This window comes from Anser cygnoides, chromosome 2 (assembly GCF_040182565.1).
Source record: "Anser cygnoides isolate HZ-2024a breed goose chromosome 2, Taihu_goose_T2T_genome, whole genome shotgun sequence".
In the NCBI taxonomy this organism is placed as follows: Eukaryota; Metazoa; Chordata; class Aves; order Anseriformes; family Anatidae; genus Anser; species Anser cygnoides.
Genome location: NC_089874.1, coordinates 59,643,933 through 59,671,830, shown reverse-complemented (window position 1 = coordinate 59,671,830; position 27,898 = coordinate 59,643,933). Strand labels below are relative to the sequence as shown.

The window sequence follows — 27,898 nt, the reverse complement described above, 5'->3', positions numbered from 1 at the left end:
CCCAGCGGCCGCGGCTCGGCAGCCCCCGCCCGCCAAGGTGAGGCGTTGAGAGGGCGGCGCCCGCGGCCGTGGCCGCCTCCCCTCGGCTCCCTTCGGCGGGCGGGACGCGGAGCCGGAGCCGAGCGGACCCGGAGCGGCTCGGAGCGCCCGGCCAGGAGAAGCCATGAGCCCCGAGGAGAAGCCGCCGCCGCCTCAGGCCGGGCGCTGCCGCGGCGCCCGCCCGCCGCAGCCCCAGCCGCAGGCGCAGCCCCGTCGGGGCGGGCTGCTGTCGGAGATCCGCACGGCCATCCGCAGCGAGCCCTTCCACCTGCGGTACCGCCTCAGCCCCGGCCGCGAGCTGGGCAGGTGGGTGCGGGCTGGGGGGGGGTGGAGGTGAAAATCCCTTCTGGCACACGCAGGTGCGGCTGCAGGGGTTAATCCCACGCCGGGAGCGAGTGCTACAGCAAACCTCGCTCTGAACGGGAGATTCCCGGCGTGGCGTTTTGTGTGGAGTCATCCCTGATCAGAGCCGTGCTTGGAGAAGAGCCTCGCGTTATGCTGTGGTTCTGCACCTGTAGTTACGTTAAACGGAGTTAGCTGTGTCTGTCCTCAGGGTCTGTGCTGCTTTGTGCAGTGGCAGAGTGCTTGCCGATCCAAACTACCTGCTCTGCTCCAAAATGACAAATGTTTTCATCATCTTCGCTTTAAATATAGGAGTGAATACGTATACGTATAACACGTACATGAGTGTGCATTCTTGGTCTCTTAGTTCAATTTCAAATGCTTTCTTACTACATTTTTACTTTAAAAAGTGGGTGCTTTGCCCCAAGTGCTTCCATTAAAGAGAATTTTTTGCTACTTAGGCATCAAGGCAACCTAAAGGTGGTAAGTGAAAAGTCTTGCTGACCCTCATAGCTGCCTCTTTGCAGGGTGTCTTACTGATAATGCATGCTTAGCAGAAGTCACTTTTTCTATTCATAAACTGTGAAAGTCTCTACTTTTGAGCAGGCTTATCTTTACAGAGGACTTGGACCAGTTAGCAGCCTGGGGTGACAGGTTTTTGTCTCAGCCGAAAAGCAGTCCTCGTGCATGCAGCGATTTTTGATCCTACTTTGGTAGCTAAGTTTGCTAAGGAAATTGGTAAGGAAAAGCAGTCTGTATGCTGTGTGTGTTTGCCCACCCTTTTCCCAGAACCAGGGAAGTAATGTGAGAGCTGAGCTTCAGATAGGGGATTGAGAATAACACAGTTGGTATAAATAGCGTTGAAAGCAGGTAGCAGGGGGAGAGGAGAAGGCAGATCTAGCACTGCTGCTGAGCCCAAGGCAGCTGCACAAACTCCGCAGGTCTGTGTGCTCTTTGGCCTCCAGCATGTGTGTGCCAGCAGCAGCCCTGGCACCTGCTGCCCTTGTCCCCTGTTCTTCCTCACTGATGTGTGGAGGAGGTGGGAAGAGGCAGGGGAAGGTGGGCAAAGGTGGAGGAGCATTGTCCTAAAAAAGTGGGGAGGGAAAGGAGGTGTGGGGGCTGCTGGCCCCTGGTGGCGGGATCCTGGGGAGGTATTGGTGGAAGGCTCTTAGGTTGATGTGGGAAGAACCAGGTTGTGGTGTCGCAAGGGTGACTTTGGTGCAAAACTGCAGGAAAACAGGCTTCATTGTTTCTGTTTGCAGGAAAAATTGCTTTGAGTATGTAAGGGTTATGTGCTTCAGAAGGCTGCTGCCTGGTGCAGTAGCTGAGCAGGCATTTGTAAGTAAACCCAAATACAGCTGCTAGAATAAACAGGTTAATTTAGGAAGAATGCTGAAAGTGTGGTTATAGTGGCAACTCTGGAAGGAAAATTAGTTTAAGATGTTTAAGCTGACATAGAAATGGCATTTTTTAATGAAATGTTTTAATAAATTAAATTCTGGGCTGGTCTTCAGAGCCTAATTAATTCTGTTGTCCCCGAATCAGAATGTTCCCAGGTAAATCTTCATTTCAAGTTGCGTGATGTTTGAAATCAAACTTTTTTTGATGGATGTTTTAAGGGTGCCACTTCTAGTCAGCTCACTCTCTTAAATGATTTCAGCTGGTGCTACATTGATATAAGTTAATTTGAAGTATTGTATACTTTGCTGACAATAGGGAAAAAAATTGCCTGACTTTTCCCCATATCTACACTCAAGCCATAATTTTACTGTAAAATTAGGAGCAATATTTTTTTTTTTGTGGTGACGGATTTGAAGGATATTTGCAAGTCTACGCATGAGTGTCTGAATGTCTAAGCTCCATGTTCCAGAAACACAGCCTCAAACAAAATTTTTCATCACTGGTTTATATTACCTAGAGCTTCTTTAAAGTGTCCAGTGTAATTGTATTCACATACTTCTCTCCTTTTCCTCAACAAAATATCTCCTAACTGCACACAAAATGCTACTAGACTATTAATTCTTTAGCTCACTGCTGGAGTATTGTGCTCTTTTCTTTCCTCTTTTATTTTAAAACAAGCTATGCACATACTGGTACCTATAATTTGTGTTCAGAAAATACTCCTGGTTCTAGAGCTGGCTTGGAGAAATGCATAAACAGCTGGCCTTGCTTTCCTCTCACTAGAACACAGGAGTCTGCTTAAATGATAGCTCTAAAACCGGCAATATTCTGCCAGCAAAATGGATGCAGCGCATCCGTGTAAGTGTACATCAAGTGCAATTCAGTCGATTTTCCTCATTCTTACATTTTTGTTAAAACAGACAAGCTCATTCTCCACCGAGAGATAAGAATAACAACTGTTTTAATCATCTGGGGAGACTGAACAGAATCATCAAGAAACTTTTTTTTTTTTAACTGCGGTTTCATGTGCAGATAACTTATGTATTGATTTTTTTTTTCCCAAAATTTTGGCCTGAATTTGTGTATTTCTGAGGTAGCCTTCAGGAATTCACTTCTTAGTGGTATATGGTTCTTGTACAGTTCTGTGTATCAGTAAGAACACATACACATGCTATCGCACTTCTCAGCGGCCGCTTGCAGTTGCACAGCTAGGGGGAAACACTTGTGGAACGACGTGACAGAGAAAAGGAGGTGAAAGCAAAGGCTTGCAGGTAGCTTGTTCCGCCATTTGGGAACAAATCGGTGTGAGCTAATTGCTCGTGAGCATCAGAAATGGCATCTCCCCACCCCTTGCTCTTTGGAAACGAAAAATTTAGAAAGAAAATCCCACTTTTGGGGAAAAAAGTTTGCTATGAATTTTGTAAGAAATTGCATATAGTTTTATGGATCTCGGAAAATTTTTCTCAGCTTTCTGTAAAATAAATAGGTTAATGGGAATTGTTGTTACTCCTTTTATTAGTAACAGTGACAATGTTTAATAGGCCATCTTAAAAATAAGCATTACAGTCAGGTTAGTTCTCTGTTCTTCTGAACCTGTGACAAAGTGAATTGGTATGACATAAATGTTCCTATTTATCTGATTTGACATTTGATTTGTGATTTGAGGCTTTTCCTTTAAGCCCTGTTGTATGCCAGATGAAATGATGCTACATTTGTTGGCAATTGGGGAAGGTGACATTGAGCTTCTTTGTACTCAGATGTGATACCTTAAATCAGAATTTCTGATGGAGGCTCTTGTGAAAACAGAGAGCTACTTCTAGTTTCCTACTCATGTCTCCCTTAAAAGTATTTTTTGTCATATTTTGATAACTGATAGCCAGTTTTTAACTTTGGAGGTGAATGTTTAAGCATTTCCTCTCAAAACCGTGCTGCCTTCAATGCTATGTTCTCCTTGTTAGCTCTTAATACAGATAAACTGCTGTGGTCTAATACTGTATTAAGTATTTAACAGCAGATCTGTTTTTTATAAGGAATTCTGAAAAGCATGCTTTTAAGAAAAGCAAAGATGAAACACGTAGGTGTACTTCTTGGGAAAGCTTGTTTATATCAGTCTTGTCTGTGCCTACTGCACTGTCTCTATCAAAAAGAAAGTGTTTGGAAGTGTAGCTGATGGTTTAACTTCTTGCTTTGGTTGTCCAGTGGACAGTGTCTTTGGATCTTTGCTCAGAAACAGTCTCAGCTGTGAATCTAGCAGGCTGCATAGTAATTAGCTCTGTTGGTTATAAATATCAGGTTTGTCAAGTTTGCTCTCTTCTGGGATCGTATTCAGAAAAGGTGAGTTCTGCAGGCGGCAGTTACAATGGCTGTAACTACAGGTATAACCACCAAGGGGCTGGGCACGATTCTTAGTCCTGAACAACTAAGAATTAGCATTTGTCGGCTGGCCCCCTGCGTAACCTGTCCTTTTAATCCCATCACCTCGCAGGCTTCTGTCCAGCCCGGCCCAGCGCCACACGCGTGGCCACATGCAGCGGTCCCTCGCGCTCTGGGAACGCTGTCTGATTTCCATAGGGGTCGGCGACATCGGGCTCGTTAGGATTAAAGCACTTGCTTCCAGATTTGGTATGTTGGCCTAAACAACACCGAGCTGCTTGAAGGCTGTATCAGAGAGGTTTAAAACTTTTTGAAGCTACTGTTTCTAGGTGCCTCGCTGGTGCTAGAATTAAAAGCTTTTGACTCAGTGGTAAGGAGGCATGCGTTCGGAAGGGAGCTGAGCAGTCAGAGACTATTCAAGAAAAATAGAGACAGAGGAACCCAGCGGTCCAGATTGTTGGTGTAAATGCTTAGTGTTCACCAGGTTGTAAAATAAAAGACCCTTCAGCAGCAAGCTTTGTTAGTTTCCCAAGTCTTTATTTTTCTTTTTCTATCAGCATAGCTGCTGCTCTTCTCTCTGCGCAATATTTGGTTTTCAAGCCAAAATGCAGCCTCAGCAGGGCTTTTAGCACCTTTGGTGAACGCATAACTTTGTTGCACACGAGTCATACAGATGCACGTCTTTGGAATAACTTAAAAGCCTTTTCCCTAGCTACATAGGAAGGTTGCTCTCAATTGTGGTTAGGATTGCAATACTGGAGGGATGTTTATGCTTGTAGCCACGACACTAATCACAAGCTTCCTAGAACTCCACTTGAAAGAAACGCTGGCCTCCCAATATTTTTGGGATCAGGAGCATATAATCTTTGGAACACTTCTGTGTTTCCTGATAAGCTGCCCATGCTATCCACATTTGTTATTTCTTCCAGCATGCTTTTTGATAGATCTCTAGCAGGCACATAGCTGTTTGTTAGCCTCTTTTCTAGAGGCTTTGGGTGCCTGTTCCTTCCACAGCATGCTGTCTATATTGTTTAAACCATTTTAGAGCAATCTCTTGACCACACCTTTCCTACGACTACAGAATCCCGTAATATTTTCACGTATTTGCAAAGCTTACGTAGAGCATTTTCTTACTGTTTGTCAGCCTTCACATCTGCTGTGCTCTGATCTATACTAATAGTACGGTGCTGCAGATAATGTGTGCTTATGCAAAATATTATTCCCAGAGGAATAACTGTGGCTGCCTCGGTAGTCACAAGTTAGATTATTTTAGTGAGATTGCCTAGCAAATATCCACTTTGTGGGTGCTTATTTGACTTAATTTAGACTGGGCAATTTTGAAACAAATTTCTATTATAGGCGGGCTGACCACAACTCCTTTCAGCAGTCACTTTTCATGGAAAGCAGGCTGCCAATAGGTTAGGAGCTGTGAGAGTGAGAAGTCTGACATGAGCTGAATTAGTTAACTCTGTACACTTCAGCTTGGATATAGGAGAGGCAAAACCCATGTAATTGTATTCCAGACCAGGTGAGGACTCTAATTTTGGTTTCAGCTACCCTACAATAAGGTAATAAGGAAACAAAATAAGACCCTGCAAGCTATTCCTGCAGCTTTATAAGCTTGTTTACATACAAATAAAGATAGTTCTCGTTTAAATTCTTCCCGTACAGGTAAGATCGCTATACTTAAAAGTGTGGGGATTTGTCACGGCATTAGATGATGCATTAATTAATAGACCTTTTCACTCTAAAAATCAGGATGGTATGAACGGGACTGAGTGGAGCAGGTGGCTTTGGACTCTGCTGCAAGGAAGTTTAGGGCAGGAACTTCAGTCGAAAATGCTGTGGGGGAAAACTTCTGATGTAAGCACTGCCGTGTGGTTTCAGCTAGGCTGCTGGCGTGCTGCAGCTCATCCGCTGGATGTTTTGTCAGAAACAAAGCACGTTAATGTGGGTTAAGCGCTGTGCTCAGTTCTGCGCAGTGTGTGTGTTCACGTGTCATTGTTGCAAAAACTGTTTGAATGCCTTATGTTGGCCAAGCTTCTGTGCTTCTTGAAATGTTTCCTGTTCCTTAAGCAACGAGACCAAGAATAAAGGATTGAGAACTGTTAAGCAATCCAAACTATAGCTGTTGTCATTGGAGACATAACATGGTGGAAATACGAAGTGACTTTTTTTTTTTTTTTAAATGTCCCTAGTAAATAGGGAAGGATCTTGAGCAGTCACTGAATGAAGCTGTTGGCTGCTGTTGCCTTGAATGCAGTGGGAAAACAATAACCGGGCAATTAGTTTGCTAAAGTATAGCCACAGAAAGCACAAACTGCTTGCTCGTGCACCTTTTTACTGGCCTTTTATGAAAGGTTGAGGAGATGGGCTCAATCCTTGTGGGGCCGTTCCAGCTCAAGATATTCTGTGGTGTCTTCATCTTGCTAACTAGTGCAGCTCATTTTTTCTTATACGTTTGAAAGTCAAGTTTCTTAACTGAGGGTTTTTGTTTTTTGTTTGTTTACTCTTAAATCCTTATTTTTAGTGGAGGTTAAGTTACATTCTGGATTGTTATGCTCTTGACTTTTAAGAGTAGGGGCTGTCACTGAGCAAGGAAGGCATCTTGTATCCCTAAATAGTGATTTACTTCAAGTTACCTGGAATGTTAATTTGTAAGGTTTGTCTTGGTTGGCTGGGATCAAGTTAATTTTCTTTGTAGGATCTCACAGTATACTGTGTTTGGGATTTTTGTTGAAAACAGTGGTGATAACACCGATATTTTTAGCAGTTGCTGAGCAGTGCTTACAAAGAGCCAAGGACTTTGCTGCTGCTTATGCTGTCCTCCCAGAAAGCAGGCTGGGGGGTGCATAGGAGCTGGGAGGGGACAGAACCAGGACAGCTGACCTAAAGTGACCAAAGGGATGTCCCACACTACATAGCATCGTGTTCAGCAATAAAACTGGGATGAAGAAAGAGGAAGGGGGGGACACTCGGAGTGATGGCGCTTGTCTTCCCAAGAAACTGTTTGTTACACGTGATGAGCCCTGCTTCCTGGGAGGTGGCTGAACACCTGCCTGCCCATGGGAAGGAGCAAATGAATTCCTGGTTTTGCTTTGCTTGTGCGTGGCTTTTGTTTTACCTACTAAAGTTCTTTATCTTAGCCCCGGAGTTCTCGCACTTTTACCTTTCCAATTCCCACCCCCCCCCCCCCCATCCCACTTGGGATGAGCAAGTGGCTGTGTGGCACTTTGCTGCCTGATAGGGTTAAGCCGCAACAGGGTTGTACTAAAGTTTTCACTAAAGGACTTATTTCTAACTTAAAATTCTCCTTTAATTTTAGAGGGAAATTTGCAGTGGTGAAGAAATGTATCCAGAAAGACACTGAAAAAGAGTTTGCAGCGAAATTCATGAGAAAAAGAAGAAAGGGTCAAGACTGTCGGATGGAAATAATCCATGAAATTGCAGTCCTTGAGTTGGCGCAATGCAACCTGTGGGTCATTAACTTGCATGAAGTTTATGAAACTGCAACAGAGATGATTTTAGTCCTGGAATAGTAAGTACTAATAATAATTCCTGAATAACCTTCTGCAGTATTTGCTTAAAGCTAATAATGTAAAAATCTTGTGTGTCTATGAATAATATGCAAAACAATTTTACTGTTTGCCTGCTATCTGCTTGAATTAAAAATAATTGCAGAGAAAATCAGTACTACAGGAAGTTATGTGCAGTCTTTTAACTATAGCACAATATAATACATTTCTCCAATTATGCAGTGTCTTTCAAAGCTGAAACAATTTCTATAGTTAAAAAAAGTGAAATATGAACTGTGCACAGTCTCTACTTGTGAAAGAAGCAATGGGTATCTGTGAAAGTACTGAAGTTTGTTGCTGGCAGTGACAAAGATGAAGTGAAATCTGTTTTTCTTGGTTTTGAACTTTGAAGTTAATTTGGGATGGAGAATCATTTGAAGACAACTGATAAATATCAGAACTTGTACTCATTTTTCTCAGCTTGATACATCTCTTCATGAATCTCATGCATTAATACAGAACTAGCACTTGGAGCAGTTTACTTACAGGTATCCTATTGCAGTTAACACTAGGGAATTTGGTGTTGAAACTTTCCTTCTCTTGGCTGCTCTCTCTGGTTAAACTATTAAGTTTTCTTAACACCAGATCTTTCAGGAAGCATGTAAGCTTAGGACTGCAAGCTCTCCCATACTCAGTGCTTCCAGACTAGTTTGTTTGGTCATGCTGTCTGGCTAACTGCATCTTCTTAATGTGATACAGACAAGAACTTGTCTTCCATGCGCTGGCAAAAGACAAGAGCACTGTATCAGTAAGAGGTTAAAGACCTGTTGAGCAGAAACTCAAGACATATCTCAAACATAGTGCTCCAGTGTTGTCTTGGAGAAAATCAGACTCACAAGAGAGTACGAGGATTCAGACCTAGATTAGTTTCGTATTTCACCTTCACCTAGAACAGTGGCATTTAACTTGTGACTCTACACTTGTCTTTTGTTTCCCCTGCTTTGAGTTTGTCCAGATGAGATTTTTTTTTTTTACAGCTGTGAATGTTTATCTGCTACCCAGAGACTTTGTTTTTTGTCATCTAGGTTCCAAGAGGTAGCCAAATGCTTGTTGGTGTTGAACTCAGTTAAGATCCTGTGAAAGCTCTATGGCTCTAAAATAACTAGGAGAGGAACAGTGAGGCTTGATAGGTCAGAAGTGACTTGACCTGTCTGCTGAAGTAAATCTAGTTCGTACAGGTGTTTTCTTCCTTGATGACAGAAATGAATGGTGAAAAATCTTGTGCCCAAATCTGATGGTGTTCAGAAGTCAAAAGAAACTTTATCTTTGGACTTAAGCGACATGGAATGAGACTGTGTCTGCTAAGGCAAGCTTCCTTCTAGAATACATTTTTTCCAGCTTCATTGTGCAGTTATGGTATTAGGGATTTATGAGTTGTTCAAGTATATGTTATAATGCAAAAGTGTGACAGAGCTTCTGCAGTTACTGGAGATGAAAAAATACATGTTCTAAACACTATTAACACAGATCTAATTAGAAAGCAGTTTAAATTTCTGGATAGTGTAGGTATATAACAAGCAGTAGAATTCACAGCTTGGGATGAGCAATGGTTTTTGCGCTAATCCTAATGCAGATTGCTAGTTTTCCTTTAGAACTCAGTTCTGTTACAATTACAAAACATTTTTAATCCAAAGTATTAAGTAGTAACCAGGTTGTTCCATAATTAGCAACATTATTGTTTTTATATGCATCAGTCATACCTCGTTACAGATAAATAGCTGCGTGTTGGAGCTGTAAATTACAAAAACGCTCTTTCACTGACTTCAGCAAATATGTCTGGATGCTTCTTTAATGTCAGCATGTTCCAGAGGCATGTTGCAACAAAACAGGTATGAATGTTAGTAAATTTCTGACATTCTGTATGCAGAGGATTAAAGAGCATATCTGGACTGTAAGCTTCTCTAGGGCATTTCAGTTTCTATTAAGCTTGATGGTCTGCGCGGCAGATCTTTATCATGGAAAGCAGAAAAATAAATACTTAATCGTTGCCCACTAACTTTATCTGCTAAGGTTTTGAAGTTCTCTTGATGTAGGATCTGTCGTAAGGGGGGTGGGGTGCTAGTGCTTTGCCTTCATGAGAAGAAATATTAATCATACGGAGGGTTGTCTTTAAAGCAGTATCAGTTTTGACAGAAAGCAAACTTAAAATTGGCTGCTAAGTGTTAATACAAGCTCTGAGCAATGGCAAGCAGTGAGGCATTAGTGTTGGCTTTAACAACAGCAGGATGGCAAGGCTGTATCTACATCCACACTAACAACACTGACTTGTTGAAGCTTTGTGCCAACAAGCAGCAGAGGGTTTAAGAGCTCGTCTTAAGGGGCAGTATGTAAAGTCTGGAATTATTCTGGAACAGTCTTGTTTCTGTATTTCAGTGAAAATCAAATGAATAAAAATGTTTACTGAAAAACACATAGTGTCTGGGGAAAACCTGACACGTTCAGATTTCAAAATTGCTTTTTTCCTTTTAATGTAGCTACTGGGCTCAATATTTATACACAACCTGCCTGACTGTTCCTGATTTCTTTTGAAAGAAAGAGTCAAGAGTGCATCTGGTGCTTCAGAACTGGTGTCTTGAAGTGGTCATCAGTTTGTTTATACATTTGTGGAAGGAATGGAGGATATTGCAATCGGTGGGTCAGATTTTGGAGAAACATCTTTGTGTAACTTCAAAATCTAGGCCATTATGTGTTGTAAGGAGCTCATGAATTGAATAGTTACCTAACAGGGTCTTGTGTGTGTATATATAGTAGACTTTTGTTATGTGAGTTTTAAGAAAGAAAAAATTGTCTTTGCTGTCTTGAGGAGGTGGTTTGGGTTTATTTGATACGCTGCATGAAGTACTTTTTCCACCTCTAGCTATTTGGACCTGGAGAACGTTCCTTCCTGTACTGTCTGGATAATTGTGCTGCTCCAGTGTTTGCACACTGTCTGTTAGAGCGCTTAACGCAGGTATTAGAGATGGCAATCAAATCAAAGCAGGAGCTTCTGTAAAGTTTTAAGGGAAAGCTTCTCAAACTGAGTTGGTTACCTCATGCTCTGCATCTCAGCCCTTAGGCTCCCCAGTCAGAAAGGTTGCGGCAGAGGGGACACGAGTTCGCATTTGGCTGGCAACCAAGAGCTTGAAAGAACAGCCTTTGCAACTTAATGCATATGAATGCTTTCTTCCAGTGTGTTCTCTCATCAGATAGAGACTTAGTTACCTCTGTCTTTGGGCTCGTGGTGTGCAATGGTATCCTTACACTTGAAAAATTCTTGGAGAATTTGCTTGCATGCTAGCTATCTAGTGGTGTATGCCTCGCTGAGGAAAGGAGGGTGTGAATGTCATTAGTACTGAGCATGAATATGTGGTCTTGTTACAGTCACCTTGGTGGGATGTCCCTGGAATATAAGCTGTGTGTACAGAAAACAAATGAGTTTCCAGTTATCTTCCAAGGGTAACGCTTTCAAGATAGCCTTCTGACGGAGCATAAGTGAATTTTTGATCCTTGCAGACTGTTTTTGGTCTCACTCATATTTGACATCAAGAATATTCTAAGGACTTGTTATCCGAATCTGTGTTCTGAGGATTTGTGCTGCTGAGGCTTATGGAAGACTGTCCCAGTTTCTGATCCATTAAAGTTAGGGGGATTTGAATTTTTTGGATGCACTGAAATAGCTTTATTCAGCCTTTTTTCTAATGATACGCTCTAACTCTTAATGTATTGTAAGTGCACTTGAAAAAAGTAGGATGTTGAATTTTGTGAGTGCGTTAAGATGTCCAGAGGAAGATAAGCAGTCTTCACTGAATTTCAAGTCAACGTGATTGTAACCATGATTAATGCTCTAGACTTTCAACTGATTTTTAGCTCATTTTTATACTGATAAGCAGTAACAAAGTGTTAGCATGCTTTCAGTGATGCACAGCACTTGGATTTCACCTGAATCTATAGAGAAGCTAGTAGTACAACAGTATTGTCATAAATATGGTAATTTCTAAGGAATACTGGTTGCTGCAACTTTTAGGTTTGGAAAGAATTCATACATCTCACATCTCTCATCTTACCTCTTACACCTGGCTAAGGGAATGTGCACTACAAAAACAATGCATTCTGAACAGCACCGAATTTCTGGAAGTTATGCCCCTAAATATTGCCTTTTCCATTTGTTTCAGATTAAGGTGACTTGTTCTAAAGATTTTGTTGTCCTAAAGACAATTCTTTGCTTTAATCTCCTGTGAAAATTTTCTGTAGAGGTGGGTGGGGTTACACAGCAAAGCAAGTTATTTCATAGTGATTGTTAGAAAAGCAGCAACTTAATTGAAGATGTGCTGTTGAAGGAAAAATGGATAAATTCTAAACACGAGAACTCTTGGTCTGCATGGGTACTGAAATCCTGGATACTGACGTGCCCAGAAAACTTTCCTAACGGGTATTTTAATCCCTTCTGTGGTTTTTTTTTTTGTTTGTTTTCTGAAGTGTAGTTGGGGAATGCAAAATATCAGAGTTGAAAATATTTTTAAGTAGCTTGGCAAAATTTGGCATGGACGTACAGGAGAATCTTTTTGGAGTTCGTTTTGACATTGTACTTCCAACCACTTGTGACTGAGTTGGCTCATAGTCAGCTGACTGTTTTGCTTAAGGGAATCAGTTCAGCTCACTCCACAGCAACAATACACAAAAGAGTCTTGCAGTAACAAATTTCTCTGTGCTCTTCTAAAGGGTCACTAATTATTTATTTGAATGTGGCAATTCTGGGATGGAGTGAATTGTCTGGAAGGAGTTGCTCTGTCTACATCCTAAATAGAGCAGTTGATCAAAAAATAAATGAAACATTGCATTTGAAATCACTTTTCCATGTGCAAGTCCTTTGTAAAGCTAAATATATTTGTCTACAGCCGTGCTTCCTAAGTCATGAAGTGGGTGTGTATGTCTAAGGGCTGTATTTGTTTGTCTCACTTTTAAAGATGATGATGAACCGAAGCATCTTCAGAAGTACCACAGGCTACTTAAATACCTTTTAGAAATAAATAAAAATCTGAATCCAGGGTTTTCTTCTCTCCTGCTAGTGCTGTCTTTTGATTTCAGTGAAGGGATGTTCTGTGCTTCAACTCCGATTGCCTTGACTTTTAAGCAGTGCATTTCAGGATTCTTTAAGTGTCATGTTAAAATTCCAGATAGCTTACACTTTAGCTTGCTGTCTATGTCAGTGTTCTTATTTGTTCATGAGCATAACTTAATTTTATCGTGACCACCAAGCAGGCATACAGAAAATAGGGCCTTATAAGGCCCCCTCCCTTTGCTGATTTTCAGCCGTGTTTATTTTTTAAAAAGTGATCCCTGATTGACAACAACTGTTTGGAGGGATAATTCCTACTTCACTTGTAGATTTAAACAACAGAAGTAGTGCTTTGCTTTTTTCAAGTGGCAAAGAGTTGCTGCTGTAATAAAACATATAGTAATTTTAGTCGTAGATTTTATCACTGTGTATGCATTATAATTTATGCTACAAGGAATTAAATCAGTCTTCCAAGTAGCATATTATGATATTCTTAAAACAGAATGTGTAGTTTATTAATTACAGTAGACAATATTCTATGCCCATCTTGAAGTTCTAAGTGATAGTACTTTTTAAAAGGAATTTTATTTAGAATGTTAGAATAAATTACCTAAGTCCCATCCAAAGCTAAAATATTACTGCCTTTCTTCTTGAACTGAATAAAAGTGTACTGAAGAAATACGTGATGAAGAGTGTCCAGAATACGCATTTGTAGGGGAATCAGAGCATTAACACTCACTTGATTGAAAACTCATTTTATTCTTTAGCTCCATGATTTTGATACAGGATAGAGAAAAAACAAAATGGACTTCTCCTTTTGAGGAATAAAACAAACAACAACAACAACAACAACTTGGTTTAATAAAGCAAATCATACTGTTTTACCAGTTAACCAGCATAAAATACAGGAGTATAAAACTTTAGAAAATGTTGAGATGTAAGCATCTTCTAAATTATTTTTTCTTGCAAGATGATCTGCAGGGCAAATGTTAAATAACAGCAGTCAAACTATCTGGGAAGGTTTAAAAAATAATAATTGTAAATCATGTAAATCAAAATTCATGTTGAATATTCCTCTCTGTCTTCTGGATGGCCTCAGTGGTAAAATTTAAAAAAGAGCAAGATGAGGCAGACGAGATGGGTGTGCATCAGTGAAGATTCACACTTGTGCAGAGCTAGGTTGGGCACGTCACCATGTGGGGTAACTGGAGAAGACTGTCCTCGGGGCTTTCACTTTCACCGTCTTTCGCTAAGGGGTGATTGTAGAATAACACACACACATTTTCTGTTTCACATGGAAATTTCATTTGTATGTTGATAAGCAGTAATCCAGCAATCCATATACGAGTTGGCCCCATTCTGATGTTCTTATGCCCCTTCTGGTTTTAGGATGGAGCATCTGCTATGCATATTTTACTTCTGATGCTGCAGGGTCAAGTTGTAAGGCATCTCTAGAGTCATTTCTGTACAGAGATGGTCCTACATGTGGCTTTGGACTACTTTAAAATCGCTTTATTATTCATCTGTAGTTGTTTTTTCCTTTGCTTTGTTTTTTATTTCAATGCATAAACAAAAGATAAGGAATCAAGCTCTGAGAGCTAAAATTTTCAGAAGTATTTTTAGATGAAAGCTGTTCAGAAACTTAAAGTATTCCTGCACCCCAGAGACTTCACAATTATAAACTTTACATTTAGTCTTTTTTGAGTGTGTGCAAAGTCTTTGGAGGAGGATTGAGGGTGGGGCTATTTTACTTTGTGTTTACAAAGGCTTGCTTCGGCCAAATTTCCATGTAGCCTAATAGGAATGGCAAAAGGCACATCTTTTATGTTAAACACTGCCCTTAAACAAATGTAGCATTCATCTCAAAGCATAGTCACTAATGTTTCCAAAATAGGCCCAAGAGTTTCTGTAGTATTTGTGTTGTCTAACCTAAATGAATGAGATCTCTTCTTTTCTTGAAAGCTGCCGTACTGCATGCAAGTCTTCCTAGGCTGCTAGAGCTTGCCAAACGTTTAATAACTGAAAATACCCCTACCGGATAATACCGCCTGCTGATCTTTATTATGCTGAATAAAATGGTGCAAGTAGAGCAAAATGTGGGCTATAGCTTAGTCTTTGGAATAGTAACATTCATGCTGTTCCATAGTGCCGCTGGAGGTGAAATATTTGACCAGTGTGTTGCTGAAAGAGAGGAAGCCTTCAAAGAAAAAGACGTTAAGCGACTTATGAAGCAGATCCTGGAAGGAGTTTCCTTCTTGCACAGAAACAATGTAGTTCATCTTGACCTAAAGGTAAGAGTGTTGCCCTATTTCTCTTAATTTTTTTTTTTTTTAAAGTTCTGGCTTCCTTGCTGGTCATGTATCATACTAATGCTAACTTATAATTAACACGATTTATATCTAGATATTCCTCAAATGATAAATTTCAACCTTTTGGGTTGTAGTATTAGGTACTAGGTTTGCAAGTCTTTTAGAGAGCTTCTATGATTATATCAAATACAAAATTTGAGTGAAATGTGGATTTGCATTGTACCTTAATTTGGGAATGTGTGCTTTGGATAAGACCTGACTCATTTTTAAAGTGCAATAAAAATGTCTGGGTATTATTTAGTCCTTTAAGAATAGGGCTGTGTTTTGTGTTGAGTTGAGTTTTCATGAAGCAGAAGTGTGGCAGAGACACTGGTAATATAATGTGTAATATTTCAGAATAAAGCGTTCATACAGGACTAATAAACAGTATATTAATTTGTTGAGGATGTTTATAGCATTTCAGTAGTTTTCTGAAAAAATGCTGTGTAACTTACTTTACATGTTTGCCATTTACTACCAAACACTTGGCAAATGTGACAAGAAAAGTATGGTTGCTATCATAAGAAATCCAGAGTAGCGCTTATGGTTAAGAAGGGAGTTGTAACGGGGATCCAGAAAATGATTGTCTTCCATTTGTAGCAAGCTGCATTTAGTTTTATTCAGCTTGCATCCATGTTCTCGTATGAAAGAATGTAATTTTATCTCGTTTTGAAGTTGAATTAGTTTTCTAAACAAGATAGTATTAAAAGCATCTTGCATGAAAATTTTCTATTTTTTTCTAATTTTTTTTCTGATCAGCTGGGTATCTGATCTGAAATGCATTGTTCTTTATTTTACTGCAGTACTTAATAGTGAAAGTACACTACAGTGCTGATTACAGCTTGCAGACTGGCAGCTTTCTCAAAGCTCAGAGAAAAGCTTCCTTAAACTCTTTCCGTCTGATCTGAAAACTGATGTCAAATTGAGCATCTTTGGCTCACTGATTGAAACATCCAGCATTACTTTGTTAGCTTATAAAACTTGATTGGTTGGGTGCTTGTTTTGGTGACATACTTATTATCTCATTGGGCTCAAACTGTTTTTTATTGTATGGTCTGGCTGATGCTGCTTTCCCTAGTGTCTTACAGCAGTAAGGAATTTACTAAACACTAAATTTTGCAGGGTGGCATTTGGAAGACTTGTGCAAAGTGTACCGCTGGTAAGCGTTGCATTTGTCTATATCAAAAAGCTTACAAACACTTGCTAAAACGCTTCCTTTGTGCTATCAGTTCCATATATGGGTCTGTAAAGGTTTGCCTTTCATTTGTCTAGTACGGATGCATTTAGAAAGCCCCTCTAGTCTTGCTGCAAAACCTTTCAAATAAGACTAAACACTGCAGGAAAAAAAAAAGGGGTATTTTGGTGTGGCTTAGTAGGGTTGGCACACAATTATCTTTCCAAAAGTGTGTTTCTTGTGAAAGATTGTTGAAACCTGGTATGTTTTTAATAGCAAAATACAATAATTTAATCCACTTTTGACTTGGAGAAAGAGCAAATACAATGCTACTGTTGTACACTCAGTATTGTGTCGATCCTGTTTAATTTGCAGGGTGTAGATTGTAGTTGGGAGTCCTTCATCTCCTTTTAATAGCACATAAAAGCTGCAGAGTAAGAGAAGCTTCCTTTTTTCCTCGGCTGTTTGACTTGAACTTGGATTGGAGTTTAGTAAAGTTTAAAGGAGTTTAGGAATGGAAGAGAACTTAAAAACTAATAATAATAATAATAATAAAAAGTTGGGGTAGTTGAGGAAGGACTAGCTGCTGCTTGTCTGCAATGGAGATGGGTAGAGCTCTGCACTGCCCTGGACTCTCGGAGAATGGCCACCCCAAGCAGCCTCTTGGGTATACTCTCCTCTGGTATGTATTACTAGGGCTATCGAACAGACTCCTTGTCCCCTGTCTGTTATTCTCAAGATGTTGTGTACAGTGAGGACAGCTAGCAAAATCATTATTTGAAATTGGTTTGGGTGTTACTTTACACCAATATTCAGAAAATGAACTAATGCTACTAATTAAATGAACTAATTAAAGAATGGGACTGTTAGAAAAACATTACAGATTAGCTTTCTCATCTGAGTATTGCAGTTGGATTAAGATTGAAAGTTTATTATACAGAAGTATAGTGTTAATAGAAGTGTAGTATTTCTTATCTAAAGGAACACCAGTGAGACTAAGAAGGGTTAAAAATACTAACTTCATAAGTCAAAAGAACAGTTTAATTCGGTGTTCAAATTTCTATAACAAAAAGGGCACAGCTATTTGTTTTTAGGCAGGTATAGAGTATCTAGGATCTATGGAACCTCTCTTGATTATAGCCTTACTTCTCAATTTATGGGACTTGTATTGATTTGCTTGTGGAATAAGTGCAGTGCCACTCTAATAAGTCTATTCTTTAGCCACTGTTGCTGTGGGTTTTTTTGTTTTTTTAACTTCAACACATTGACCAAAAAAACACAATCCGCAATCCCCAAGCAAATTCTATTCTACTTAAAGATATTTGAGTCCTTAAACTTTTTTCTTAGTGCAAACTGATCAGCTTACTTTAGTATTTTTACACAACATAGCCAGGACATTCCAGCTAGTCTGTTCTTCCTGTTTCTAACCTATTATTCCTTGGATAATTCCTGTCTTGTCTTCTAGGGATCAGGGTTTTTTTTTTTTCAGTATTTGTCCTGGTTCCAGTTGGGACAGAGTTAATTTTCCTCCTAGTAGCTGGTAGGGTGCTATGTTTTGGATTAGGATGAGAAGAGCGCTGATAACATGCTGATGTTTTAATTGTTGCAGAGCAGTGTTTACACCAGGCCAAGGACTTTTCGGCTTCTCGCTCTGTCCTGCCAGCGGGCAGGCTGGGGGTGCAGCAGGAGCTGGGAGGGGACAGACCCAGGACAGCTGACCCAAACTGGCCAAAGGGGCATTCCATACCATCTGGCGTCATGCTAAACAATATATAGGGGTGGCTGGCCGGGGTGGGGGGGCCAGCTGCTCGGGGATAGACTGGGCATCGGTCAGTGGGTGGTGAGCAATTGCATTGTGCATCACTTGTTTCGTACACATTATTATTAGTAGTACTATTATTATTATTGTTTTTATTGTTATTATTATTTTCCTATCTTAATAAACAGTCTTTATCTCAACTCACAGGCTTCACTTTCCTGTTTCTCTCCCCCATCCCAGAGAGGGAAGGGGGAGGATGAGCAAACGGCTGTGTGGTGTTTAGCTGCCGGCTGGGTTAAACCACAACAGTATTGTAAAATTAGCTGCCTAGCTTCATTAATGTTACAGGTTAAGGTGAGGCATTGATTAGTTTAAAAAGATGAACATTATTAGGCATTCTTAGTCATGCTCTTCTGGAAACCAATTAAAGTTACAAGAAATATTAGGGCCAAAGGCTCACAGAGACCTCTAGAATAATGAGAAATGTGCAATATATGGATTTTGCCATTATAGCATCAGTTTACAAGATTTCAAAACTGGCTTGCAAGGTGTAGGGTTACAGGGTGTCCATTTTACTAAGTATACTTATTCTGCAAGTTGCACAGATAATTTATAAGCTGCTAGATGAGAACAGATCTTTGTATATATTGTCTTATTTTGGCCTTTGCACTGAAGTTCAGAGCATCAGGAAAGCTGATTCAGTGCTAACATGACATTGGGCTAGACTCATGTGGCCATGTAATGTGGTTTCTGTCTACATGCCAATCTAGTTGTGTACATCCATTCAGATGGTCCGTTTAGTCAGAGACTTTTCGTGTGTTTTTGTTCAGTGTACATCATACAAGGATCTAAACTGGAACCTTTCAATCTCTGCAGTAGAGAAGATTTTTAAATGTTGGTATCTGACATTTGTTTTCAGAATTTTCATTAACACTAGATGGCAAGAGTGAAAGGCCCTTTTCAAAATGTCTAGCAGGACAGCCTCTGGCTTGGGCATCTCTGGTCTTTGCAGACAAATCAACATATGGTAATCCTAGATATATTAATTACAGCAGTGCAAAACCAGAAGAAAATCAGCTTTATAGATAGATGAAAATGATCTTCCTTTTATTAAAGCTTTAGAGTAACTGTGTCAGGCTGACAGTAAGGGTAAATCCAGAGCTACAGCTTCTTTAAGGTTTCATGCTGATGTTTGGACTGTCACTTTATTTTAACCCCATAGTAATTCCTTAGAAGAAGAAAATGAATGTTATTTCTAGGGTTATGACTCAGTTTGTACTATAGACAGTTCTCTCTCAATAAGCATGTAAAAACAGTCGATTTAAAAACTTCTGTCAACTATGTTACCTACTAAAATATTATAAAACAGGGCTTAAGGGTTTCAAGAAATGTTGCCATTAAATTTTTCCTCATTTAAATACAGAGAACAAATGCTTTTCTTGTGCTTTCTCTTTGTCTCTTCAGAAAGTAACTAAATTTCCCACTGGGAAGAATATCTGAGAAGTTAATTAGGGAGGCATGGTCAGCTTTTGGGGATGTTTGCTTTTCTAATACAAATACAAAATAACAAATGTGAACTGTAAAGCATATGGTAACGTGCAGCTCCAAAAGCTGGTGGCTTTGTATGGCCACCAGATCCCAATTTGTAAGCAAAAAATAGACTGTTTTAAATGCTTACATTCACAAACAGAAAATAGATAGATAACATCATGGAGTTCGTTTTAAATACTGTGGCTAAACTTTGTGGGAATTAAAGAACTGGACTATATTCAGGTCTTGCAGCAGGAAGAACAGTCTCAAGATCATAGAATCGTAGAATCATTCAGGTTGGAAAAGACCTCTAAGATCATCTAGTCCAACCCTCAGAGATCTCATAAATGTTCTTGTACAGTTTTATTTGTCTGTTCAAGAGGAGGGGTGTTAATGTGAAAACATGCCTTCGCGATAGACGTGGGAATGAAGAGAGAGCGACTGAGTGAACAGAAGTACAAATGTTGGTGTTAATCTAGCTGGGACTACCCCTCAGTGGTGGCTCTTTTGTTCTCCTCCCTTTTCAGCCACCCCTAATACATGGTGATACAAGTTCTCAGTAAATAAACCTTCACCATTTTCATGGAAGTCAGGCTCTCCAGAGGCATGAACACAGTGTGAACTGTCAGTGTTCCTGTCTGGCTGGAGAAGTTAATGACAGAGCCCAATGTGAGCATTGGTCCGTGGCAGGGAAATATGGACTTTTTTGGCAAGGATATGCTTCAATTGCAAAAATCTAAGACCTGTTGTCTCAGGTTTGTTTTCAGATTTATTTTTTTTTTTTTTAAACTGAGCTACCATTCAAGATAGAAGGTAGGGAACTTCTGAATGATCACAATGTTTGTTCTGAAGGATGACAGCCAAGATCTAGTGACGTCAGAGCAAACAAGTTTATCCAAAGGTGATGCTCTCAAAACCTGTTTTTCAGGCTGCCCTATTTTCTTTTTAACTGTTCTTCAGTTAGTATTCTGTAATACAATTGTTTGCACTTTGAACAAGATTTAGGTCAATTGCAACAGACTTTCTTTAAACAGGTGTAGTCAAAATAGTTTCGTGTATTCAGGGTTTTTAAATGATTGGGTAGTTTTGGACACCCTCCAACGAGAGGTATTTTACACCATCTGTTGGAAGGAAGCAAGGAGATAAGTGAGGGGGAAGAAAGGTGGTCTGAAGGACTAAAGGCACAAATGTGGAGATCTTCATATCCTATTGTTAAATGGTAGCTACCAGCATGTCTCTTGTGTGAGCTCCAAGCTAAGAAAGGCAGGTGCTTGGTTTGCGGTTATAAACTGGAAATCCTGCTACTGCTTCAAGCCTATGTGTCTCTTCAAGCTCACACTCAGTTAAAAATAATAATAAAAAAAAATCCTGTGTACTGTACATGTAATGAAATGTATTGATGTTGCTCATGATCTGAAATAATTATGCAATGTTATGGTGTCATAGATATTAGATCTGGGTGATCTTGAAGGTCTTCTTGCTTTGTTTTGCAGCCCCAAAACATTCTACTAACCAGTAAGTCTCCTCTGGGAGACATAAAGATAGTAGATTTTGGCCTTTCCAGAATAATGAAGAGCAGTGAAGAACTGAGAGAAATTATGGGAACTCCAGAATACGTAGGTAAGCTGTTACCACAACATTGAGGTAGCCTTAAGAAGGGAACTTCAGCAATGGGGAGTTAAGAAAAATTTTCTCAAAATTTTTTTGAATGCCAGACCGGCTGCGTAGTTACGGTGTCAAAGGATTGTGTTATTACTTGGATGTGGTACTGCTGTGAAAGCTGAAATGCCAGTTTAATGCCAGTTGTGTGCTTGTGTTGATGAGTACTCAGAATCCTCTAAGCAAGTAGTGATAACAAGCATTACTTGGATTAGAGGTTGAAAGGGATATGCTCTTGCTGAGTACAGTACAGTACTGTACTCAGCTGAGTACAGCTTGGTGAGGTTTGTATCAGTTTCATTTAAAAATAAATAAATTATTCCAGGCCTTGAAAATCTGCTTGAAATTATCTTTGATAAGTTGTGTAGTATATTCTTTATGGGTCCAAGTTTTCATGATGGAATATGGAATATTGGATATTGAAATTATTTTTCAATAAAGTTTGTATAGAGCTTCCTCTGTTAGTAAAGAGACTGGCCTTGCTTCTGAAGATAGCAATAAAAAGCAAACTGTTTTTTTTAACTTAAAACTAACCAACAATAGTAATCATTTAATTAACTTGAGTAGAAGCATCTATTTCCAAAGACTGTCATGATTCAAGTGGCTTATATTAAATTTAACCACATGCCTATTTTTGCACTGTATAGCTACAATATCATGTCTGCATATGAAAAAAAAATAATGCTTTTTTCCCTCAAATAGCTCCTGAAATTCTGAGTTATGATCCAATCAGTACAGCAACCGATATGTGGTAAGTTGAACAAATTAATGATCATCATAACTTTATTGAGAAGTTTATATATATAACAACAACAACAAAAATAAACTTTTTGTTTTTTACTGTCAATTTAGGAGCATTGGAGTACTGGCATATGTTATGCTAACAGGGATATCGCCTTTCTTAGGGGATGATAAACAAGAAACATTCTTAAATATATCTCAAATGAACGTAAGTTACTCTGGAGAAGACTTTGACCTCATATCAGAGTCTGCTGTGGATTTCATCAAAACTTTGCTGGTTAAGAAACCTGAGTAAGTAAAATAGACAATTGAATATAATAATATGTTGGACCAGATCTGTTTTAAATATAGATGCATGCTTGCATTTTCCTCTTTAAAGTATAAGGGAACTTTGATTATTCATATTTCATTATGTACTATTATTTTCATGTACATGAAAAGAGAAGTTCTCCATTTTCGTCCTGACTTGCATGTTCTGAATGTGTCCAACTGTTAGTAACTAAACCTGAAATTCATGTCAGAAAATTGTAAATGAAATATAACTTGTGGTACAGTATACTGGCTTTCTGTACACATACTTTGTTGATGTCTTTTAAATGAGCTGTGCGTTATGCCTTCTAGTCTTGGTGAGTTGGTAGAGTACCTTACTCTTCCCTACTTCATTAATACCCTTTTCTCAATGGGAGGCAAATTGGAAATTTCAGCTCTCAAAACAGGAAATGCTTCCTGTGCAACTTCCATGATTTTTCCTGTTGGTGTATCCACCATTGAAATTGTCTCCTTTTTCTTGTGTGTTTTCTCTTTTTTTGTGGAAATACTTGAATGTTCGGATGGGATCACTTTCATACTTTAAACAAAAATCTGTGACAGTTGTTTAGAAATACAGTAAACTGTGATATTTAAGGATCTATGAATTCCTTTACTTTAAATATTAACAGTTCATCATCTTGGACTGCTGTTGGGCTTTTTAGGTAAAAAGTAACCACCAGCACACTTATATTAGTAGTTCTATCGGCCCAGTACAGTCATATCCTTGGAGAAAAATTGTATGAATCTCTTACATGAGGCATTAGATTTCAAGTTCCCTTGGACATTTCTTTTAACGCTTTCCTTCCTTTGCAGGGAACGGGCAACTGCTGAGGAATGTCTTCAACATCCATGGTTAGAACAAAGTGATGAACCTATTTCCAGGGCCTGGAATGAGAGTGCAGGAGGGGAGAGCAGCAATGTCACCCAGCAAGATGCAGATTCTGCCTCTGAAAAATCTGTTGATGTTGAGAAAACCGAGGAGGAAGAATCAATAGTGACAGAAGAACTAATTGTAGTGGCTTCATATACACTGGGACAATGTAGGCAGTCAGAAAAAGAAAAAGCAACTGAGCAGAAAGCCATTTCCAAACGATTTAAATTTGAGGAACCATTGCTGCAAGAAATACCAGGAGAATTCATTTACTGAACTGTGTGGCACTTCATAGCTATAACTGGAAGGAAGTGTTTTCTGCTAAGCAAAAATACCCTAGCCAAGGGAATCTCTGATATGCAGTAAATGTTCTAGATAAAAGAAATGTTGATAGGTGGCATCTAAGGAAAATGTGCCAAGTTTTTAATTTCATGGAACAGATAAAACAAGATTTCAAGTGGCTGACAGGAATTTAATGAAGATAAAAGCTTATTTTTTGTTTGCAATTTTTATTTCATATTTTTTTGTCTCTGAGTAGCAGACAATTTTTGTTAATTGTTCTAATGTTCTGGAGAAGTTGACATAGCAGGTGTTTCAGTGACAGATTTCAAGAGGAGTATATTTTAGGACATGTTTTGTCATTCAAAGTAAATACATAATGCTGAGTTTTCCTCAAACACCTTTTAGCACTCCTGACTTCAGTGGAACTATCTGCTGATCTTAAAGTGTATGAGAGAATTTGACTGACTGGTTTGACATACAGATTTCAAAGCTATGCTCTGTGTATATTTCTTTGTTTTCATCAAGTCCAAAGATTCAGACTTATTTGGTGTATAGCCAAACAGTGAGCTGGGTTCCTCTAGCAAGAGATGCATATGTCCCACAGGTAAAGAAATCTGAGCAGTGAACAATTCCAGATACAGTGGTGATGATTTTATTTATTTGGGAGAGTACAGTAAAATCCTGCTCTGGAGAGTGATAAATGTACTTGTCAGTCAGTCTCGAGAACCAGCAGAGACTGTTCCCTTTCCCTCCTGTATTGGGCTGGATGCACTAACAGCACAGCTTAGTGTATCTGCACAGTGTTGATGTGTGGGCAAAAAAGAAAGCGACACAGGGTCTGATGTAGCTCTGCTGGAGTTACTGAACTTCTCTCCACTGACTTCAACGTGTTAGATCAGACAGTTTATCAGACTTACGATAAATCAGCCCTTGATTTCCCCCCACCCCCCGAACTCAGCTTGGGTTTTGCTGGGAGCATGAGGTCATTGCTGCCTTCTTTCTGTTCCTTTAACAGCTGCTTCAAGGAAGAAAGAAGCATCCTTAGGCTAAATTGCAAACCTTGCTCAGTGTAACTATCAGAGGAAGCAGTATCTTCTTCCTGATCTGAAACAACAAAGCACAACTCATACCTCATGCTTCCCAATCGCTCTCCCTTAGACACTTGGAAAAACTGCATGTGTATGATGGGGCAGAGTGGGATTAGGGAGCTGCGTGGATGGGTCAGTTCTCAGTGGACACAGTCCCTCAGAGGGTAAAGCTGGGACCAACCAGGCATCAAAGTTGACAGGGTTTTGCAATGCACAAGTCTGAGGATCTTGGACTGAGTCCTAGTTTTCTAAGAAATCTTTAATATCGTTGCTGTTCCAAAGTTTAATTTTTATGTAATTGAAGTTTAGTACTATTATATTGCATACTGTTAACTATTCAACTATTTATTTGGTTTCCTATGCTGTTCCTTTATAATAAACCCTGACAAAAGTTTTCTTGCTATAAAATAATGAATAGAAACTCCTAAGCTAGTTTTCCTTTTTTTTTTTTTTTTTTCCTTCTGTGTTGCCACAGACTTTCATTTCAAATGTACTGGGAATGTTCTCTTTCTAGCGAACAGGATTTTTTGCGCTAGTGTTACAGCTCCTTCACACAAAAGGTAAACAGTATTAATAACAAAAACAGTACTGTGGGGATCTGATTAGTATTGCTGTTAAGGGTGGGAGAAAAAGCACTAGTAAAGAAGAAATCTGAACAAAAAGCACTGTCAAACTGAGTGTGGCAATGTGAATTTTTCCATAACACCAGGGGGCTGGTTGCCTTTGCTCATAGCCACATCAGAAAAACAGCGCCTAAGTTAAACTATCAGGCTTCTTCCCCTATGGAATTACATGCTGAATGTTCATGTAGGTAGGGCAACATCTTGCTCCTCGAAGACCTTTAAGAAGGCATCCAATAGTCAAGAATTGAGCTTGGATGTAATTTATATTGCAAAGCAGAGATGCCTTACATACTTCGGAGAAATTAGACATTTCCTGTTGTTTTTTTAACCTCCTGTAGATAGCTTCTCACTACTGTGCAAATTTTCTTTGATATCTGTGGCTGGTGATTAGTAGAAGTCAAACAAGACTCTGAGCTAACAGGGTGCTTGTGTTACCTGGGCATTTCTGGAGGCGAATGGTAGCTGCGGTGCTGCATGTTTGCGGCCCCTGCCCTACCTCCACTGCTGATCTTTCAGATGTTTTAAGCAAGACAGTACTCTTCATTTCTTCTACTGCTTAGTCAGCGGTCTGGGGGGGCGATACCTCTTGCTATTCATCTGCCAGTGCAAATCTGACTCTTCCACATCCATGCTTCCTTGCTTTCACAAAGCTGAGCAAAGCTCTGAGATGGGGGCACGTTCACATTCCCCCCCCCTTACAAATCTAATTTCTGTTGCCGCATCTATCATACTGCCTAAGTGTGTAAGAATAACAACAATTCATGGTTGCTCATAGCCTGTCATTTGAGAGGCCTATAAGCTGTTTCAAATTCTGTTTGTAACTGCAGATTGTAACTCAACAGTAGATGCTGAGCGGCTCACGTTCTGTCCCGTATTCACTGTTAGTGACAAAGGAGCAGGACGTGTAAATGAACCACAAGGCCAGCTTCTGAATTGGCTGCTTCGAGATTTCCAGGGGGGCTGCATTTTTGTTTAGCTTTTTGTGCCTTAACGTGCTTTTGTACAGTGTTATTGGCATCGTTAAGAACGTGTATAAAGTTGTAAAAGTTTAACAGTGTAAGTTATAAACACGCATCTGAGATGGGCCCTATAATAGGAAATTTTCCTAAGGTGTAACTGCAGGACTATCTGCCACTCCCACACGTTTAAAGCAATTTCTGTGCCACTGTAAGCATGGGTAAAGTTGTAGTGAGGTACTCTTTCCTTACACTAGAAGAAGGGGCTCTTGAGGCTGATGTTCTTGAGAGGCCGAGCTGCCAGTGAAGCAATATGTTCGGGCTACATGGGAACAGACCCCCAGCTCATGAAGAAGGGCTGCTTCTCTGCAGCCCCTTGAGTACGGCTGACTGCACGGACACCCAGTTTGGGGAAAAAAGCTGCTTATGCTGTAAGAACTGGTGGGAAAGGGGGTGGTGGCGGGAAAGGAATCGGCTCCTCGGCCCTCGTTCCTTGTGGGCGATGCTGTGTGGGTCTCTGCTCTGCAGGCCTTCAGTCAGCTGGGCCGGGCACCTGCTGGCTGCCTTCGGAGCGCGGCTGCTGCTCGCTCAAACGCGGGAAGGTGGAAGGGCAGTACGGATGTGCTTGGACAGTGCTGGAGAACTGCTATTTCTGGGGGCTTGGTGCAGGAGACGCAAACCACAGCCACATGTGGCGGGGTGGGGCTGCAAGGCGCAGGCCTCCGTCAGCATTGCAGCTAAAATAAACACCAAACATCTAGTTGAAAGCAAAGCTTTGTCTTTAGTCTCCTTGCTGTGCTCACCTCTAGGCAAGAGGCTATAGATGGTCACTAAACTAAAAGCCTGTAACAAATAGTAATTTTTTTTTGTCCAAAGCAAAATTTGTGTTGTCATTGGTTTCATTTCTTGCATTTTTTTGGTTGAGAATCGCAATGTAGAAAACAGTGAATTCCAGCTGACAAGCTGCCGCATGAATCTTGATGGCTGCTCAGTTTTGTTTGCATTTTGAACTAACTGCCCATTCCCTGCTGGTGGGCACAGGGGGGAGGAGGGGCCTTGCACCACTTGATTCCATGGCTCGAGGTCTCTCTTAAGATATCCCAGGAGCTGTTCTTGAAAGACAGTTCAAGTGTTTAAAGAAGTAGTGCCACTTCGTTGTACTTCTGCCAAGGTGTTCACTGTTTCAGAAACTTTACAGTGAGACTGCCTTTTTTTTTAAACTGGCTTTTGTTCTTCATGCATTGTGAAAACACTTTAAAACATAATATATTTATTAAAAAAAAAAAAAACAACACAATTATCTTCAAGTCAGCATCTACTAATTTCAAATTGAATTAAGTTATGCCAACTCCTCTGCTGCACAACAGCTGTGTGGTCACTGGGATCAATGTTAGAGCGCAGTGCGGCATTACAAGGTACTGCAGCTCCAGCTCCTCTGTGCTTGGTGTCTCTGTGCCTTCACGCTTGGCTTTGCCTGAGAGCTAGAAATGCACTGCTGGGACTGGGTTGGCGTTTGTTGTTTGGAGTCTCCTGTTCAAATGCCCTGGCTGTTCTCTAAGAACTTCTGTACATTTGTTTTTTCTCAACGCCCACATAGCACGATTACTGATATTTTAGTTTTCTGTATATTAAGTATTTGTTCAATTTATATTTGGTGCACAAAGGTCACCAATAATCTTTTCCAGTATAAAGGAATATGTTTGCATTGTAGACGTCTCCATGATGCATCATTTACAGATGTTGAATTAAACTGTCCTTGGGATTAATAAATATAGTCACATTATCCATGTAAA

The 27,898-nt window shown here is 40.0% G+C and overlaps 1 protein-coding gene across 1 annotated transcript; it reads left to right on the top strand.

Annotated features, from left to right (window-relative positions):
• Nucleotides 1-83: 83 nt before the first annotated feature.
• STK17A (serine/threonine kinase 17a) lies at nt 84-27,898 on the top strand. The gene is made up of 7 exons (XM_048046405.2): nt 84-345; nt 7,481-7,693; nt 14,912-15,056; nt 21,070-21,196; nt 21,938-21,986; nt 22,088-22,267; nt 23,099-27,898. Exons 1-7 carry the CDS (start codon nt 164-166, stop codon nt 23,430-23,432), a joined length of 1,230 nt encoding a protein of 409 aa, XP_047902362.2. The 5' UTR covers nt 84-163; the 3' UTR covers nt 23,433-27,898.